Source organism: Marmota monax, unplaced genomic scaffold (genome assembly GCF_021218885.2).
Source record: "Marmota monax isolate L192 unplaced genomic scaffold, Marmota_monax_Labrador192_F-V1.1 WCK01_AAM20220418_F8-fsc00042, whole genome shotgun sequence".
NCBI classification, from domain to species: domain Eukaryota; kingdom Metazoa; phylum Chordata; class Mammalia; order Rodentia; family Sciuridae; genus Marmota; species Marmota monax.
Genome location: NW_026693008.1, coordinates 10,851,809 through 10,871,423, shown reverse-complemented (window position 1 = coordinate 10,871,423; position 19,615 = coordinate 10,851,809). Strand labels below are relative to the sequence as shown.

Genomic DNA, 19,615 nt, shown 5'->3' with positions numbered 1-19,615 from the left:
CAGATATTTGCATAGCAGGCTCTGCTGCTATTTTCTAATTCTGATGAAAGGGGGAAAGATGTGGGATGAACAGTATGTGTGCATTTATGAACATGCGTGTATGTGTCTTTGCTAAAGAAAATGACTTACACCTTCTTTAAATAACTGTTCACTGTATTACTCTTCATACTTTTAGATCTTCTTTAAAATTAAATACACATACACAAAACCAGAGAGATGTCCTTTTTGCAACATATTGTACCTAGTCCCAGGATGGCAAGCCGATGGCACCCTTGCTGCCAATGTCCCTCCAGAGTCCAGAGGAGATCCTGCCAGTGGATCTGGCCCCTCCCCTACAAGCTGAGCTACTGTCTGACACTCTACTGTCTTCAATTCAGGGATCTAGGGAGCCTCTATCCAGGGGCCAGGGTTGCTGGCCATGGGCTAACCTAGATTTGGCCTAACCCTGCTCTCAAAGAAACTGAAAAAGATGTGAGAGAAAGAAAGTGGTTTATATACCAGGTCACCAAACAATGCTACTGGGCATGATAACTCAGGTAGGAAATGGAGAACATCTTGCTTTCAACACAAAAGGTGTAAATACCTTCTATGAATGAGGCATTGGGTTTAAACAATGTAATTTGGAATGAACTTTTAGGAATCCTGAGGTTCAATTTGTTGTAGTAAGTGTGACTTATAATAGTGAGTCTGAGGCTTGATTATGAGAGTCTATTTATTGTATAAAAAGTACTATAATAATGGATTTCAAGCTGTCTAGGGTTAAACAAAAATTTCCAGATGTTCACAGATCATTATTGAAATAAATACATAAATGCACTTAGATAGATGTGGCTTTATAGATAAAAACATAATAGGGAAAATACTTATCCTACGTTATTGACATGTGTCAAAATACTAGTTATAAACTATTAACCTTTACAATATTATGAATCGTGTAGTTTTAAAGGGAAAATTGCCGTAAAGCACCATCATCGTAGAACTTGAAGAAAGTCTCGTAAAATCACAAAAGGGAGAAATGCAGACATGAGTATTTCTCTTACCAGAGGCCTGAGTTCTGGATGTGTCAGGATATATCCATTATTTGTGATTGCAAAGGCATAACCGTGAATCCCCAACTGTAAAGAGGAAGCGAGAGAGAAACCTTCATTAGCTTCCTCCCTGGCGAATTCACAAAGCAGAAAGCAGCCCGACATTTAGTAATTTACAGCTTAAACTTGGCATTCATAACCCTTATCAGCACAATATTTCATTAAAATGAATGCAAGGCACTGATCCTTGACATTTGGTGGAAATGAAGACCTGTCACAGGATAAGCTCCGTAAATTGCACAATTTAAAATGTCACAGTCCCACGTTGGCATCCGAGGGCTTGATTTTGATTTATTTAAAACAAAAACAATTACTTTTTTTTTTTTTTTTGTTAACAACCAACTGGCTAATGTTTCTGGAAAGACCTTAGGTCCAAAGTGAACAGCGCCTTTTTCAATCCAGCATTTTTTCTCTACATAAAAATAAAGAAGGGGTCCTCACCCTGCCTCACTTTTAGGTTTCCTAAAATCCCAGACCCTTAGGAGCCATCTCAAACACACTCTCCCCTGGGCTGTCATTTTCCCTAATTCTTCAAGGATAAAAGTGTCCCCACCAGCCTCTATAGGAGCCTGCCAACCCCTTTATATCCTTTAGTCTTTAAATTGTGTGACTGCCAACTCTTTCTTGCATGCTTTTACCCTCACAAAGCCTGGGTAATTTTCTATGCAGAGCCTCACTTAATTTATGTTTTCTGACTAAATGGGACTATGGGAAATAGTTTGTGAGCAATGAAATGTTTTATTAGCTTAAAAAAGTATGTAATCAAATTTAACACTGCACTTATTTAAATAATAATCCCGGCTTTTTGACAATATTTCTATTACACAGTTGACTGCACCCATTGGCTACAATAAATTTACCTACAAATCATTCATGTATTAAAATGGCCTCTGGCATAAAACCCATACTGATATCTCTCTCTCCAATAAAAGAAAACGTAACCCACTTTTTCCAGAGCAGTTTAAAGGGAGAGGAAAATAAAAATTTCTCTCTCTCTCTCTCTCTCTCTCTCTCTTTTTCTCCCCCAAGGAGTAAATCTGAGCCCTCACTATTATTTTGCTTTAAATTCTCTGCCACTCATATTCTTGGATATGATACTATTTAAATGATCCAGACAACAGAGTTTAAAAGCCAGGAATGACCCTGTCTGCTTGTTAGCTTAACGTCAAGGTGATGTGAAATTAACTTCAGAGAATTTAACACTGGCAATTAAAAGTTTCCGTTGCATTACATAAAGCAAACATGCACGTGGTTGTCAAGGGCGACAGACGTTTTTCTCCTGGAGTTACCTTGCACGGCAAGTCTTAATAAGATTCTACTTGACTCTAATGATAAAAGTATATTTCATTATGCTGTGAAAGATAAACTAGAGATTTCCTATCCTTTGAGATGTATATCGTCTCTTTTCATCTTGTCTCTTGGAAAAATGTCAGACACAGTCAACACTGCATTAATTACCATGATTATATTCTAGTTTAATATGAGCTGGGAGGGTCAAAAAGGACTCTTTGAGAGTTTGGCTTTTTCCATTCAAGGTAAAGGTGGTACTTGATTGGAAATTCAAACCTCAACATCAGACCAAACAAATGGTATTTTACAGTCAGCTTATAGTATTCCGTGTGTCCTCCTGTTCGCGACTTTGGCTCTTGTTTTGCTGGTGGGTCTCAAGAGAAGGTGGAATCCTCACCCATGATCTGTACTTTTCTCATATAGCATTTATCAGAATGATAATAATCCATTATTCGTGAGGTTGATCTTAAGTAATCAAGGCATCAGTCAAGGTCTTCAATGGCTTAATACCCGCCTTCTTCTGCCAGAAGACAAGTTCCATGAGGGCAAGGTCTTACCATGTGGTTAAAAATATATATTTTAATATATATGGGGGAGTGGTTGGGATGGAGGGAAGTGGAATAGGAAAAAGAACAAGGAGAAAAGAAAGAAAAAAACGTAGCACCGATTCACTGTTCCCTCTCTGGAGTGCAGAAGAGCTGACCTTCCTGCCTCATGCTTCACTCGCTGTCTAAATTCCATCTCTGCTTCCTCATCACCCTTTCAGGCTTCAAGCTTCTACACTCTGCCTTTGCCCCCCTGCCATCCCTCAAGATGCCACCCAAACTCCTCTCTCTACAGTGGCCAGGGGCCTCCTAACCGTCTAACCCTGCAGCACATTTTTCCAGAATCTTCCTCCCTGACACTGTTCCCTGAGCTTCCAGCCCCACCCTTCTCCTCTTGTAGGATCTTCTCTGTCCCTTCCTGAAACTCATTCTCCCTCAGTTTCTGTCCCCAGGGCTTTCCTCTGCCTTACTCTGTACTCCCTCTGTAAGCTCCCGTCACCCATAGGCTGCTACCTCCTGATCTCTTCTGCCTTCCTTGTCTCCTGCTGGGTGTTGGAGCTCTGTTCCTGGCCATCCCTTGGGCACCTGGGCTTACCCAGAAGGACAGAGGCTCCTTCCCCTTCTGGTCCGGTCGCTGGCCCTACCACCCACCCAGATTCCCCAGGTGAAAAACTAGAGAGCATCGTGCTTAGCCTCTTTTTGCTCTTTCATCTCCAACCCCTTATTCCAAATAACCACTGAATGTTTCTACTTTTTCCTTCTAGATATTCTTCAGATTCACTCCTGCTCCCTGACCCTGGCACCACAATATTAATTCAATTGATTTCTACAATAGGTCTCACTCCTCTTCCTGCCGCAAAGACTAAGTAACTGACCATGAGGCTCACCTGGGCAAAGCCCACAAAAGTCTCTTTTGTATGTCAGGTAGTCTCTGTGGGTCTGTCTATCGGGTATCCCTGGAGTCTGTCCCTTACCTCGGTAACCAAACTGCCTGCCTCTCCCTACTGCCTCTCAGGGCACACAGCAGTGACACCACCTGCAGTTACTTCTCCCACCAAGACCTGTTCTCACAGCTGCCCACATTCTCATCCATGCCACATGCTTAGCCCCCAACTCATCTTCCATGAAAAGTCTCTCCTGACCCTCTTGGCTCTCTTCTTTCTATACCTTGTTCCCATAAAACCCTGAACAAATTCTCATTACTACCTTTACCCTGATGTATAAAAATGATGGACTTTCTTTCTTGCCTCCCAACCCTAGCTAGTTCTCCTTCCTTCCTCTGGCTTGTTTCTAAAAAGCACCCAAGGACAACCCTCTTCTTTGTAAAAGTAAGCCACTTCTTTCATCTTGGATGTCTACAGCCCCTAACACAATGGCAAGCACGTGGCAGGTGCTCAGTTAAAGTCTGCATGTATTGTAGACATTTATCACTTTAGTCAAATCTTATCTCTTTCATTTTGGAAAGTTCAAACTGGAAGTTAGCATTCAAAAGGAAGCCAAGGAAGCTGATCTGCTCTGGCACATGCAGAGCCAGACCTTCTCCACCTTGTACCTGAGAGTCTTGCTGACATTTAAAACCATCCAGTTAAAATCCTTCCCAGAACATTCTGAGAAAATGGCATCAGAATGTTCTGTCTGTGGGTTGGTGGCACTTAGGTGTTATCTGATGTAGGTGTTAAGAAGAGAAACTCTGCAAACCTCTGTATGCATTCTGTGCATGAATCTGTCCCAGAATCAAAAGCTCATAATATGACAATGGCCAACCCTCGGGTTTGGCCACAAATCAATACGTTGATGAAATCCCAAACTGATGTTTCATCCAAAATAGAGCCAGTCTTCCTGTCCATTCTCATGTGCAGTCCCGTGGAGTAATAGAGAACAGATTGGATACAAGGCCTTCCAGCACAGGGGGCTGCCAAATGGGCCCTGGACCTGAAGCCCGCTCCCCTGGAGGCCGGGAGCCGCCCAGACCCCAGCCCGAGGAAAGGAGCATTTCCCTTCCAAGAGGAGGGCCTTTGGGCTAATGAAGTGAACCCAATTATAAAATGGCTCGTTATGGTAACAGAGGCCGTGGTGTCTGGAAATTATTGCTGGGGTGTCTGGAATTCTTAATAAAAATTACAGGAAGTCTGATCGCTTGTGGGAAAATCTATGAAGTTGAGGGAGAAAGAAAGAATTCTATCTTCTGGGAAAACCCCAAGAGCCAAGAACTGACTCATCTTTACAAGGTGTTAATGAGAAGGGCAAGGTCCAGACCGAACCCTGCTCCCTGGAGCTCTCCTCTCCTGGTTATCCCTGGTGGACATGCACACCTTTCCCAAGGCTCACCACGGTAACCAGAGGAGGGAAGGATGTCTTAGGTCCATGCATGCTATTTCTGGGTCTGATTTTGAGCCTGGCCCTTGGGAAAGCGTAAAACTCAAGTGCTTGGCATTTCAAACCCTGCCGGTTAATTTCCTGTAGCGATCCTTCCCCTATTCTCTTGGTATGCTTTGTTTCATTCATCTTTTACTAGGTGGGCAATATTAAAAAAAAAAGTTATTTCAAGTATCTTCAAATAAAAAGGAGACCAAATGGTACCCACTTCATGGAAGTGGAATAAGGATTCAAATGGGAATAATTCATAGAAAGTACTTTGGATAACACCCCACTTTGCAGAAAGAAGTTCAATAAATGTTCTATTGTATTTTACTTATTGCTATAATTTTATTTTAACTTTTTAACTATTGTTCTAACCATCATGATTATTAATGTTCTTACTTTTCTTAGTGGCACCGGAGTTTTTAGAGGCTAAAATCATGCATGGCTTTTCCACCTGCAAGCTACAAAACTTGGCAAGGTGTTGAAGATTTCTATGCCTTAGTTTCTTTAGCTGTAAAATGGAGGCAAAATAATATCTACCTATTATGAAGACCTAATGCTATAAAGAGCTTAGCACATTGCCTGGTACTGGAAGCTTTGAGAAACTGACCCATAAAGTAATTGTTAATGTTCCCATATTATATTTATTCTTCCTTGATTTATCAGGCACAAAACAAGTTGAGTCTGCACTCTTTAAAGGTAACTGAATCTCCCCTCCTCCCACCCCTGGCTTTTAGTTTCTGGGTACCTACTGTTTCTAACACTGGATTATGTAGGTTTTGATCAACCAGAAGTCTTACATGCATCTGGAAACTTAACTCCAACTTTAAAAGTCTCGGTAGATGAAACTGGCTGTCACTGTTTGACAGAAGGAAAACAAAGAGTTTGTGGGAGTTGTCCCTACCACTGCATCTACAATAAATCTGGGAAATCTCCAGAGTTGCCACTGTCTTCCTCTACCTGAAGCCCAGAAAGGCTGATGGGCCTCACTACTGAGATGAAATCAGGTCTCAGCAAATAAGGCAAGATGGCTTAGGAAGGAGCTCCTGGCAGCCAACAATCCCAGATTCCTGGCCGTTCTCCAAATGGAGGCAAAAGGAACTCTCACTAATCTATGAGTGGGCCCCAGATGGGCCAGCGGTCATCTTGGTGCTGGGGGAGGAGGGAATACATGTGCTTTCAACTGGTGTCCCTGAGTCAGTGCCACCTCAGCCCATGAGCACAGGGGGTGGTGCTCTGACCCCTCTCACACCCCTATACTTAGAGGGCCCTAAGGCAGTCCTAAGTGCCTGGATTCCACCTTAAGTGGACCCTCCTTCCCGCTTGTTGATCGGCTTCCCTCTCCATTAAGGAATTGACAGAGTTCTCTGCATGGGATCCAGGAACTCTGTGCTGTCTTTTTGCAAAACACACCAGTCACGTCAATACCATGTGTATGCAAGAAAAACACAAGAGTGTGTGCTGGGGTGGCCATGGTTGATGTTTGATCTGAGATGCTGCCCTTCTTGGCTAGCAACATTTTATGATTTCACATTGATTTGTTAATACGAGGTTAAAGGGGATAATAAGGAAAAATAGGGGCAATTTGAATTAAAAAAAAAATACTGGTTAGTAACTTTGCAGATGGTCCAAGGTCAAGGCAATTGGTGATGATGGTGGCAAGAACATGCTCTAAAGGGATGTTTGGAGCCTTACTTCTGTGGACAGGAGGCTCCTGGCCCCTTGTGGCTCTGATTTCCTTAGTTAGGTCATGTATTACCTTGTATTTGGGGATGGTCTTCAGCAGCTCTTTCACTGGGACATCTGTGCCAACCACACCCAGAAGAATGCCCTTGGATCTCTGTGGAAAACATGGAACAACAATAACAGCAAGTTAACTTGGCAAGAGAAAAAGGACCTTGTGACGAGACCCTTGCCATGGATCGCTGTCCAGCAACTCCTTCAAACTGATAGAGACTGAGGACTCACCCAGATCTCCAAGAAGGACTTCTCCTATCCTCTATTCTCCACCCACAATGTTTCTAGCCAAGAAGGGCAGCATCTCAGATCAAACATCAACCATGGCCACCCCAACACACACTCATACCAAGATGCTCTGTCCCCTCCCTTTCCTCCCTCCTGAAAATTAGAAGTTGATATCAAGAGGCACCCCGGGATCATCGGTTAGAAACTCTCATCACTAACTGGTTTCTCTTACGAAAGCTTTTTATAACACAGACATGATGGTGGTAACTGCTTTTTCAATTTACACTGCCATCTGGTGCCTCGGAGAAAGATGCTCAAGGGCCTGGGAGAGATATAATAACCCCAAAGATTTTATCAGTAAGTTGAAACCGAGGAGGACTGAGGTGAAGGAATAGGCCTCCAGGGTCCTAGCTTGGAAGGCAGGGAGCTGCGAGTGATTTGCTGGAATGTCCAATGTCGGAAGAGCCATCAGGAAGAATAAGTAAATTGCTGTTGCCTATTCTCGCTGAATGGCGTAGGGCCTCAATTAGTTGCTAAGGCTGGCTTTGAACTGGCGATCCTCCTGTCTCAGCTTCCCAGGCTGCTGGGATTAGAGGCGTGCGCCACCACGCCTGGCCAATTCTTTCTTCTAAGGGTTGAAGTGATTTGAAGAGTGCCCCCATAAGTTCTGCCTCTCTTAGAACTTCAGAATGGAATGCTATTTGGAAATGGGTCATTTGCAGATGTAACAGTTAAGGATCTCAAGATGAAATCATCCAGGATTTAGGGTGGGTCCTCAATCTCATACCTGGGTAACTGGTCTCTTTATAGGAGAGAGGAGACAGAGACACATGAAAGATGGCCACCCGAAAACAGGCAGAGTGGAAAGAAGCTACCACAAGCTAAGGGGCACCAGGACCCAGGAGCGGGAAGACACGAGGAAACAGGTTTCCCTAGAACCTTCGGGATAACATGGCCCTGCTAACACCTGATTTCAGATTTCTAGAGTCCAGAACTGTGTGAGAATAAATTTCTATTCTGTATACCACCCCAGTTAGTGGCACTTCATTTCCACAGCCCTAGGAAATTAATACGAAGTTGTTGACTATACATCAAAGAGAAGTCAGTCCATCATAATCCAGGGTCCTTCTGGGCTTCTCCTCCTCTGGTCTTTTAACACATTTTGAGAAGGGGCTGAGATGCTACCAACACTAAGCTGATACCTACTCCAATTCCTCTCAGGGATGTTGGATTTAGAAGTTCTCCGGGTAGGATGAAACATTAAGAAACAGTTGTATACCCTCTATCCTTAGAGGGGAAAAATCACCAGAGCTTGACTGAGAAGTCAACCTTCTTAGCAGCAAGCGGAAAGGAGGGCCACCATACTCACGGTTTCATTCTGCTTACTAAACACGGGCATGGCCACTGTGGTCATCAGGACGAGGCCCTGATCATCAGCAAGCTGGATGGAGAGAGAAAAGGCGGTTACTGAGAATGTTCTGGAAACCTCAGTGTTGGAGGCCATCCTGTGACCATCACATCCTGCCCTGACCAGAGGCTGTTGAGAACGGGCCAGCGCCCACCTGAGTCTTAAATAGAGAGAGAGGACAGCATCTTCCTGCCTGATTTGCAGATAAGAGGCTGGCCCCCACCTGGGGCATGGCGTCAGTCACTCCAGCCGATCTGTTGTTCTTTGAGTTCCGCCATTTTGGTTCAAACAAAGCCTTGTCTGAATCACAGTGATCTGTTTTGTTACAACAGATTGATTTTACTGTTTTACTTCCCAGATGTTTATGTTCAATATGTGTGTCAACAATGCTTCTTTTTAATCTAAAAATCAAGGATCAGAAATCACAAGCTGAAAGGGTCTTATAAGCTGCCCTTGCTGGAAACCACAGATTCTGTAAGCATTAATTCTCTCCAAGGTAGGCAAGTCAATGTCCTTTTATCTCTACAGAGTCCCAGTCCCAGATGGAAAACAAACAAAATAAAAAGATGACTTTATCATACAACCCTGACACTCATGACTAAGAAGCTAAACACACCTGGATGGATGACCCATGAGATACTGCACATGATATGTGTCTGTCATCCTGTGTACTTTTCACACAGTGTTGGGAGGCAGGGAGGGAAGAACACCTCCTATGCCCCAGTAACAAATAGGGAAATGGAGTCCTGGAACAATAAGACAAACGTGGTTCTAATTCTCAGCTTTGAACTTTTCTTAAATGCACTAGCTAAGCCTCATGGAATAATGCTCATGATTCCCCAGCATCATCCTCCTGAAGATAAAACACAAAGCCACCCAGCAGGGTACCTGGCATATGGAGGTGCTCACAAGTACTGTTCTCCTTTCCCTGCCTTCAAGGTCACACAATTAGTAAGTGGCAAAGTCACTGCTCACAGGTAGAGACTGGCCTGGTAAGTCCAATAGGAGAGAAATGCTTTCTGGTTTCAACAGCCTGCCCAAGCCCCCAAAGTGAAGCACTCCATGAAGTAAATCCATCATCTTTAGTCTAGAGAGTTTCTGATGCTTCTCTATTCTTCCATAACTATAGTACCATGGGATAACCAGGTATTGCTCTCTCAAACTTCTTGGGAAGAGGTATCATAAATAATAGATCCTGAAATCTAAATGATTGATCCTGCCTGGATGGGCTGGTTTCTTAAGTAAAAGTCATTAGACTCTGCTCATTTTCTCCCATGTTCTTCTAATGCATTCTTGAAGTTACAGGACATCATCACTTGCAGTGTGGTGCATGGGACAGCAATACCTGAGTGCTTGTTAAGAATGCATAATCCCAGCCCCCATTCTATACCCTCTGAATGTGAATCATTATTTTTAGCATGCCTATTAAAGTTTAAGAAGCATTGTTTTAGGGCAATCATTTCTACTTCATCCCTATCAGTAATCGTGATAGCTAAAGAAAAGATAATAGGTGTTGGGGGGAAAACATCCCAATAAGAAAGGAAGGAATCTTGTTTTATTTTATTACACATTAATATTTAGATGGGTCTACCCTCCTTTGTGAAAAGTAAGATGAGGGAAATCTCATTGTCCCTAAAGACCAGGAACTCAAGGAGTCATGGTTAATTCTATGCTTATCTGGGATAGTTCATGGTGCTTACTCATCTGATCAACCACCATGCTAGGTAGTTGCTGGGAAGGTATTTTTTTTTAATATTACAGAGATTTAAATTAGCACACTTCAAGTAAAATAATGCAGGTGGGTCTCACCCAGTCAGTTGAAGTTCTTCAGAGAAAAGACAGGGCCCAAAGAAAGAGGAATTCTTCCTCTAGTTTGCTTTCAAACTAAAAATGGCAACATCAACTCTTGCTGGGGTTTACAGCTTGCGAGCCTGCCTTACAGATTTCAGAATTGTCAGACTCCATAATCACAAAAGCCAATTCTTGAATATAAGTCCATCTGTCTGTTTCTCCCTATAAATATATATACACATATAAGTGCATATGCACAGACATACATGTACATATATACACATAATACAGAGGCTCTACATACATATATACATATGCATACATATGTTTCTCTCCCTGTCTCTCTCTCTCTCTCTCTCTCTCTCTCACACACACACACACACACACACACACACACACACATGCTTTCTCTGGATAATCCTGATTATATACACAATAATCATATACATGATTACAATAATTATTAGACCAGATAAAGAAGTTTACCTTATCAATATTATCAAATATTACCTCATCAAGAATGTTAACTAGGAGAGAATGTTATTGTTATTGTTGCTAGAAACCAATATCTATAGTAAATATCAGTTTATGGAGACACAGTTCCAACATCTTGCTAAAAATACATAAAGTATACTATGGCCACCATTGGAGGTAGGAAAGGCTGTTTTTCAAAGGCAGAGTCAACTCATAATAAACAGCTCTCTTAGAATTAAAAGTCTTCCTATATTCTGACTCCTTGATTAATCCTTAATGCTATACAGAAAACTGATTTGAGCTGATCCATAACCCTGGACAACTTCCACTTTGCAAACTAAATCAAAATTTCAACCAATGCCAACATGTATCATGGATGAAATCAAAACATACCATTGACAATAATGAGAAATGAAGCTTTTTTCCTGCAACCAGTAAAAATCAGTTATAAATCACTAGTAATTGTCCTGGCACAAATGCAAGATCATGGGAAATGAACTTCCAAATATTAAGCCAGAATATAGTATCAACTTCACTGAGGGGCTAATTCCAAATGTAATTACTACATCATTACTTAAAAAAGAATTCCTATAATATTGCATTTGTACTGAAACCATTCATTTGTAACCAGCCCCAGGTAAACAAAGGAAATGCAGTGAGTCCAGTTGGGCCAGAGTTCACATACGGAACTATAATCTCACGTAGTCCTCTCCTAGGGGCAGTTCTGGCCCATATTGGAACGGGCTTGGCCAGAACCTTAACCTGCAGGTTTCCCACATATACCAGCTCATCACACGGCCATAAGGGCTGGCAAGAGCCCAGAAACAGCACTTGTACAACATTAATACCCTCATCTGCACCCACCAGCTCCATCATCCCCACTCTCCACAGGTCTGTACTCTATGAATCTTAAACATTTCATGGAGAAGGAAATCAATTTGAAAGTTCATTTGCACCGTAAGCACTTTATGATCAAAAGGCATTCTGTACTCCTGCCATAGGAAATAGCAGCCAGTGGCAAGGGTTTTTTTCCCAGACTACCAAGCAGAAGTCATGCAGCCAACCATGGCCAGACGCTCTCTGTCCCCTCACACACTAGGGGACCCCCTGCTTTTCTGTGGTCCCCAACCTATAGCTGCTTCTGAGGCAAGAGCACCACTTAGGATTGATTCATGCATGTGGCTTCCAAGAAAAATGCAGACATAGAGTCAACATTCATTTTCCAAAGGGTAGAAGCAGGAGATGGGGGTCACCATGGTCCATCTGGGCAAAATCCCATTAACTTACGTCCAAGTGGGAACGTTAAAATGAATGGCTGTTCAATTACACTTGCTCGGGCTTTGAACAGGCCTCTGAAAGGCTTGGTTGTGGTGTTCTGTTGTATAATAAGTGTATATTATTCCATATCCTTCATTTCCTATGCTACATAATGGGGACCGTTCTGGTATCAAAGGAAATGATGAATAATAATACTGAACATCTGGTTTATAAAACACAAACTTGCTCAACAGATCGACTGCTTCCTGTCAGCTCCCCGAGTTAATCACGCATGGGGGCTTATATGAATATGCATTCGGACTCATGTGTGAGGCTTGTGCAGTCACCTCGGGCCTTCACTCTTAATGCTGGATCAGTTTCCCACTGATGGCACTGGTGGGCAATGCAGCCGGCCCTTAGGTGTGGCCCCAGATAGTATAGAAACAACAGATGGCGGGGGCTGGTACACTGGCTCTCATCTGGAAGCACAGAAGCCACTTTCTTCAGGTCTAACTTGAACTAAAGTAAAGATGTCTGGCATTTGTTGATAGCTGTCAGTCATCAAATGACAGATTCAGAATGCTCCGACAAGCAATTTTTACAACCAGGAAGAAGTTCACTGCTTCATGCTGTTAGCTTTATAGTGAAGATATTTACAAATGAAACCATGTAAAGGTAGACTTTTTTTTTTTTTTTAAATGCCCAGTGTCTTTCCTTTTCTTCTTCTGCAAACAACAGTCCCTTCCTTCACAGAAATCCTCATCATCTCCTCCAATCATAAGGTTTTCCTAGCAGCTAACTTCCCCCATCTTGAATGTGTGACTAGATATCCAACCCAGGCTGTACCTACCAGAGGGCTTCACACTCACATGCACAGATGCACACCTCCTCTCGGCCACACTGATTGGTTTATTAATTTTGGCACATGATTCAAGCTAGATTATCTGGGATTTGTTTATTTCTGGAGCTGATAGCAAAGATTCCCCCTCCTCCCCCACTTTGAGGATGGTTATAAGAACATAATCATGTGTGTGTGTGTGTGTGTTGCTGGGGATTGTACCCAGGGCCTTGTATATGCAAGGCAAGCACTCTACCAACTGGGCTATATCCCAAGCCTAGACTATAATCTTGATGGTCATAGAAACACAAGCTGAGGGGTGTGTGTGTGTGTGTATGTGTGTGTGTGTTGAAGGGGAAATGAAGAGGTAGGGAGAGGAAGGGAGGGACCAGGCTCTGGATGCCTTCACCCCTGATGTCAACTCCAACAATACTTTTTTTTCATTATTGGGTTACTCCAACCAATAAGTTCTCTCTCTCTCTCTCTCTCTCTTTCTTTTTTTTCGCCCAAATGAGCATGAATAGGATTTGCATCACTCGGACAAGTCCTGAATCACACAGGTGATTGGTCCATAAATGATTTAAGCAGCTCTAGATGCCTATCGAAGTGACCCCAAGTGCCACATACAACCCAGAGAGAGGAATTTCTTTGGCTAGGAAAGTCAAAGGGAAAATGGTCCCAACATTCTCAAGAGGGATGGTTGTCTGTCTTTCCCACAAGGGAAGAAATTTAGGTACTCCCAAAGTAGCCAAATAATGAGTGGTAGAAGGCAGAATTTGGGAAAATGACCATTTCTTAGGATGCTGTAAAAATTCTGTTATCATTGGGACTTTTTGAAAAAATCTTTATAATGAAATAACAAAAGTTTGCCTGCTTTGAAAAAGGAGTCTGTGTGAGAAGTTGTGGAATCAGTGTCAACTTTTGGCCTTACCGGGATAGAGATGTGAACACCCACAGGTAAAGAGGACAGGCCTGGAGACAGGTGGAAGGCACATGCCAGTCCTCCACGGGGCGCCTTGGACTGGGAATAGTGATGGCTACCGTGCTGCCTGGATAGGCTCCACTTTGGAAGGACATCTGTTTTACTTGCCTTCTTCACATCTCCATTCAGAGGAAGCTTGCCAGGGCTAGCGGCAGGATCCACTGTTTCTCCTGCAGCTGGGAGCCCTGGGGGGTGAATGCCAAGTCCCAGAGAAAGGAGGCAAGCTGGGCCTGGCCCAGAGAAGGCATTCAAGCGAATTAAGGGCAGCACGCTTGGCAAACCATTAGAGGGCTGCCAGGTGGTTTTCAGTAGAGTCTGCTGCCAGATCTGCTCAGCCCTGGAGGCTTGGGCTCAAAGGGAAGGTTGTGCACAAATGGTGAACTCTGCTGGGGAAGACTGGCTGTGATCCAAGAACAAAGGCTAATTCACTACCGCTCCTCAAATATCGTTTTTCTGCTATACTTTGCTCTTCTTATGTTTGTATGTTTTTCTTTTCTTACTAAAGTTGATCACCATATTGACTATATTAATGGAGTACATAATATCAATGTATAATGCTACAGCATATAAAATAGCCTCTCTGTGTATATAATCGGTAAGTATGCAGCTGCATTTCCGTTGTGTTTTCCTTTCAAGCCTGCAAAGAACTTCAACCTGCACTCCACAGAATGGCACTATCGCCATCTGGTGGAAGTCAGGGTGAATTGCAGGCACAATGTCCTGGGAGATTAAAAAGTCATTTTCTTGACTAAGTGTTTTTTCAGTAAAAATGTATTTAGATGGCAGCCAATGTCACTTAGATACGTAACCATTTGAAGCACAAGCTGTCTCAACTATTAGTTCTGTCAATAACCTTTGCCTTGACAGAAAAATGAATCATACTAAAAGGTAGACGAACATAGAATAACAGATGAGACATTTTGAAAGGAGAACCATTGACTCTTTATGATGTATGGGATCTGGAAATGTGATTGGAGAGTACATGAAGGATGATGTCCTTTCAAACTCACTTTCTTAAGTGCTGCTTGAACCGAAAGAAGCCAGATCCTTGGCATCCCCTCCTCTGCCCATGAAGTCTACGAATGACCTCAGAATTCCCAAAGGCCACAATAAAGAGTACTGGGGACAGGAAGCACATATCACCCATGTCCTCCGTGTGATACTCTGTGTCAAGGGAAGAGCAAGGTGGTACTGGAGTAACCCTCTGTATAAATTAGTTAGAAAAGCAGTAAGAGGAAAACACAGATCCAGAAAAAAGGAACCTGAGCAGAATACATGGCTATGTGGAGATACTTTAGACCCTAAATCCCTTAAAGGTTCCCTCTCACCTCCCACCAAACAAACCATCTGTACCTAACCTTTTTCAATGGCCATCTACCCTCCAAAATAGCCCTCCTTTTCACACCAGAACATCCATGACCCTTAGTACTAAGCAGAGATATCAGGGGAAGATTCTAGTAAGGGTACACTGGGGTATGAGCAGCAGGCTGATTTCACGACAGACACACCCCTTACTGACTTGATCTTCACATGACAACATGAGTAAATCTCAACATTTGGAGAAAATGAAGCAAGTTGCAGATGTACACATGTAGGGTGAAGTTCTTTATGGAAAAATTTAAACAAACAAACAGAAAACAATGTTGTCTGGTGGGTATAGGTACATACACCTGTTTGTAAAATTTCATTAACACGGGATACAAACTCTTAGCTATCAGGTTCCCATGTTAATCAAACAATATGCTCAACATGAGTGATCTGAGGAAAGTTTAATTAGGGGATTATTTGCAAAGATGCAAGCAATTTACCCACCCCACTACATCCCCAAAGAGCAGTGCAGTGCCCGGGTCCTAGGAATAGGGGCAGTACTCCTACACAGCAGTGGGGAACAAGGAGCAGTTATGCACCACCTGCTGACAGCAGTCAACTCCCATGGGATGACAATCAGCCCACACAGCCCCGTCAAAATGCAAAATGTGCAGTGTTTCACTTCATAAAAAAAATCATTTGAAAAAACCTGAAGTACATATGATAAAATATTTATATTACTTAAATCTGGATGATAGGTGTATGGGTTTTTTTTTTTTTTGGTTTCTTTTCTATATAACTGAAACTTAAAAAGAAGACTGTCTCCATAAATTCTCATCTATAGAAAGCATGTTATAAATAAAACCACCTAATAGCAGACACTTGCAATGAAGACAAATGCTTGAAATCAAAAATAAATGTAAAAATGACCACAATAATAATTATACATTTTTTAAAAAGTTTTCTTTAAAAATATAATGGACCTTTATTTTACATTTGTATGTGGTGCTGAGAATTGAACCCAGTGCCTCATGCATGCTAGGCAAGCATGCTAACACCGAGACACAAACCAGCCCCAATAATTATACATTTTAAATATCCCTTTTTACGTATAGATAAAATAGTCCTTTGAAAAAACCATGGTCATGCACTAATATTTAACAAAAAAAAATCCCACTATTTTATACACCTATAATGCACCAATAAAAGATGGGGGTGGAGAGCCCTGGTAATACTTAGACATTGCAAATCCTACCAGAGTAAAATTTTTACATTCTGAGTTACACATATTTGAATATCAGTATTTGGGGTGTTCTTCATAGTGAAGAATTTAGAAAGAACAGGCATTATTTTTAACTGAAAAGCTGATTCTTTCATGAAAGCAACAGGAATGATCTTTCATGACACTGTTGAGATGAAATGCTTCCTTTTAAAAATCTAGGCTAATTTAACACCAATCATTGTTTGGATGTGTATTGTGCACTGGAATTTTTCAACATTTTTCAAGGTGCCTGAAATCTAAATAATATAAGTCTCCAAGAAAATGGCAGTGGATCATGAGAATAAGAAGTAAGAATAAATACTCCTTTTAAGAAATGTTTGCTCTTATTGTGCCTTTGATCATCCTGATAAAGTATAGTCACTCAATCCAAGAGAACGCTACATAAATGATATTTTGCTTTTGAACAAGCCATTTTCTCTTATTCATACAGAATCCTTATTACTTGCATCTGAGATTTGGAAATCCTGAATTCTTATGAGCCTTTTTCTGCATTTTAAGTTGTTTACATAGAAAAGCAGACAGTTTCCTCTTTGAACTTTAACTGCGTCGTGCAGAACTGGATTGTTGAATTTGTTTGTTTTCTCTTTTTAACAACCTGAAGACAACTTGGTGAATGATAATGCTGGCTCAAGTTGGAACATCTATATGAAAATCTAAAAACAGCTTTCTTCTAATAAAACAGTTATTATTTAGGAAAACGTTAATGTTTCCCTTTTTTCCAGTGATTCTAAGATATAAGTCATTAAGCAAGGAACAGAGTTGATGGGTAAACATCTCTCTAGAGTGGGAGAAATGTCTTTGACTAGGAACACATATGCACATAAATCCAAGGTCAAGAGAATATTACTAATAAACATAATATTTCTGATTAACATATCAGAAACCCATCTTGGAAGTGCTTTGTTTATTAATGTACCACCTGCTTTGTTGATTACGGTAAAACCTACATTTTAAGAATGCCCAGTAATAATCACAATGAGAATTACCAGGAGACGCTGGATTTGGACCAATACTCACGATGAGCTCTGTCACATATGACCCCCTGTTGTGGCCGAACATTCATATTTTCACAAACATGGTTTAAACACCTCCCAAAGAGGTGCCTGAAAACACAGCCAATTGTCAGAGCCGGAGCTTCGGGGGCCTTGGGACAAAAACCTTCCCCTTGTTTAAAGACCCCCTGAAATGCTGCTTCCTCCACAAAACCTTCCCTAACTAAGTGGAAATGGGAACCAGATGTTCTCAAACTTCACTACAAAGATAATCATATTTACTCTACAACCAAAGATACCATCTAGGCCCAAATTTGTGCAAACTGTTAATGCAGCAAAGTCACTGAACACTGCGGCTGGAAGAAATGCTGGAAATTGGGCCGAGCCTGTAAACTCCAAGGGCAGAATCTAAGAATGAGTCCTCTTTTTAATCCAGAGCATTTAGCACAGAGCCTGGTCCATGGGAAGTGCCCAGTAAATGATCCTAGAATGATTTTACTCCAACACCGTCCTTTTATTTATTTTATGAAGGAGGCCCAGAGAAGAAAGGAGTGGCAGAGAATTGGTACCAGAACTCAGACAAGACTCCGGAGCTCCTTCTCTTCATGCCCTTGCATATCGTGCCTCCATCAGTGTGGTTAGCCTGAGACTGGAAGGAATTTCTGAGAAGCTAGTGGCTACGTGCTTCTGTTGCTAATAGGGGGACAAGGTTCATGATGTCCAGCCAATGTCACAGCGATAAGGAAGAAGGACTGACTGTCTTTTTAACAGCTCAGTTGAACGCTGTGACTTCCAGCAAACAGACCCAAATTAACATCTCAGCAGATTCAACAAACTTGGTTAGTTGTTTTTATTCATCCATCCACCCTTCCTTCCATCCATCCTTCCTTCCATCTACTCAGCTCTGTATCTACTATGCATATCCACTGCCAAGCATGCTTTGCTATTACCCAACAATGCTTGAAATGTTTCACATTTATGTAGCCTTGTATCTAACCCTGGCACAGACCTTGTGAATGGTCTTTGTCCACTTAACAGGTAAAAGGATTAAAGATAAAGGGGCAAAGTACCTCGCTCTAGGTCACAGAAGGCAGTAACATGGAAATTTGAGCCTCAGCCTACCTAATGCCACAGCCTGTGCGCAAATCATTCTGTTTTCAGTCTCCTGTCTTGGAATGCAAGGACATATGTCACTTTCTGCCTTAGGTAGCTTAGCGTGCAATCCAAGAGGAAACAAAGTAAATCATCCTTAAATTAAGAATAGCCCTGTCAGGTGTGGTGGTGAATGCCTGTAATCCCAGTGGCTCGGGAGGCTGAGGCAGGAGGATTGTAAATTCAAGTTCAGCCTCACCAACTTAGCAAGACCCTGTCTCTAAGTAAAATATACAAAAAAGGGGCTGGGGATGTGGCTCAGTGGTTAAGTGCCCCTTGGTGAATCCTGGGTTACAAGAAAAAAAAAGGAATACCCCCAAGAGTACTTGCAACAAGTGGAATTATTGGGAAAAATACCTCATATAGTGCCTGGAAAATCTGAGAGAGGCAATCAATCTCATAGGGATGGTTCCAGAATAAGGTATGGTCCCCTGGGCTTCTTTCCGGTCCACTCATTACCAAGTTTGAAGTTCATCAGTCCCTCCATCTGACTCATATAAACATAAAAATATTTCTCCTTCGTCCTATAAGAGACCATTGTGGTCTTCACAAATGTGTTTTAGAAAACAATCAGGATAGTTAATCATAACTGAAGCATCTTATTAAAGGAGGCCGGGGGCATATAGCAAAGGAAGTTGTTATAGAGGAAGAGAATCAGGAAGAAGGGAGAGAAGCTTCAGAAGTACCCAGTCTCCAAATCACCTAATGGGTTCCAGGCCTGGGCTAGTAGGGACTGGTCCAATCCAAGCACCCAGAGCTCATGATTCAGCAAGTGGTTCACTTCTATGAGTCATTTCTGGAAAAAAAGAAAATCCATACCATGGCATTAGGCCTTGCCTGACATTTTTCTACCTCATGAAACTTAGTTGGGTTTTCCAAAAT

General features: G+C 42.1%; 1 protein-coding gene across 2 annotated transcripts in view; it reads right to left on the bottom strand.

Annotated features, from left to right (window-relative positions):
* Positions 1-19,615, bottom strand: part of Cacna2d3 (calcium voltage-gated channel auxiliary subunit alpha2delta 3) — an 877,637-nt gene that overhangs the window by 218,718 nt on the left and 639,304 nt on the right. For both annotated transcript variants that reach the window (XM_058582154.1, XM_046452970.2), the window contains 3 exons: positions 8,619-8,690; positions 7,044-7,124; positions 1,041-1,115 (listed from right to left, as the gene is read on the bottom strand). In XM_058582154.1, the coding sequence (XP_058438137.1) occupies positions 1,041-1,115; positions 7,044-7,124; positions 8,619-8,690 (228 nt within the window). The remainder of the gene's footprint in view (positions 1-1,040; positions 1,116-7,043; positions 7,125-8,618; positions 8,691-19,615) is intronic.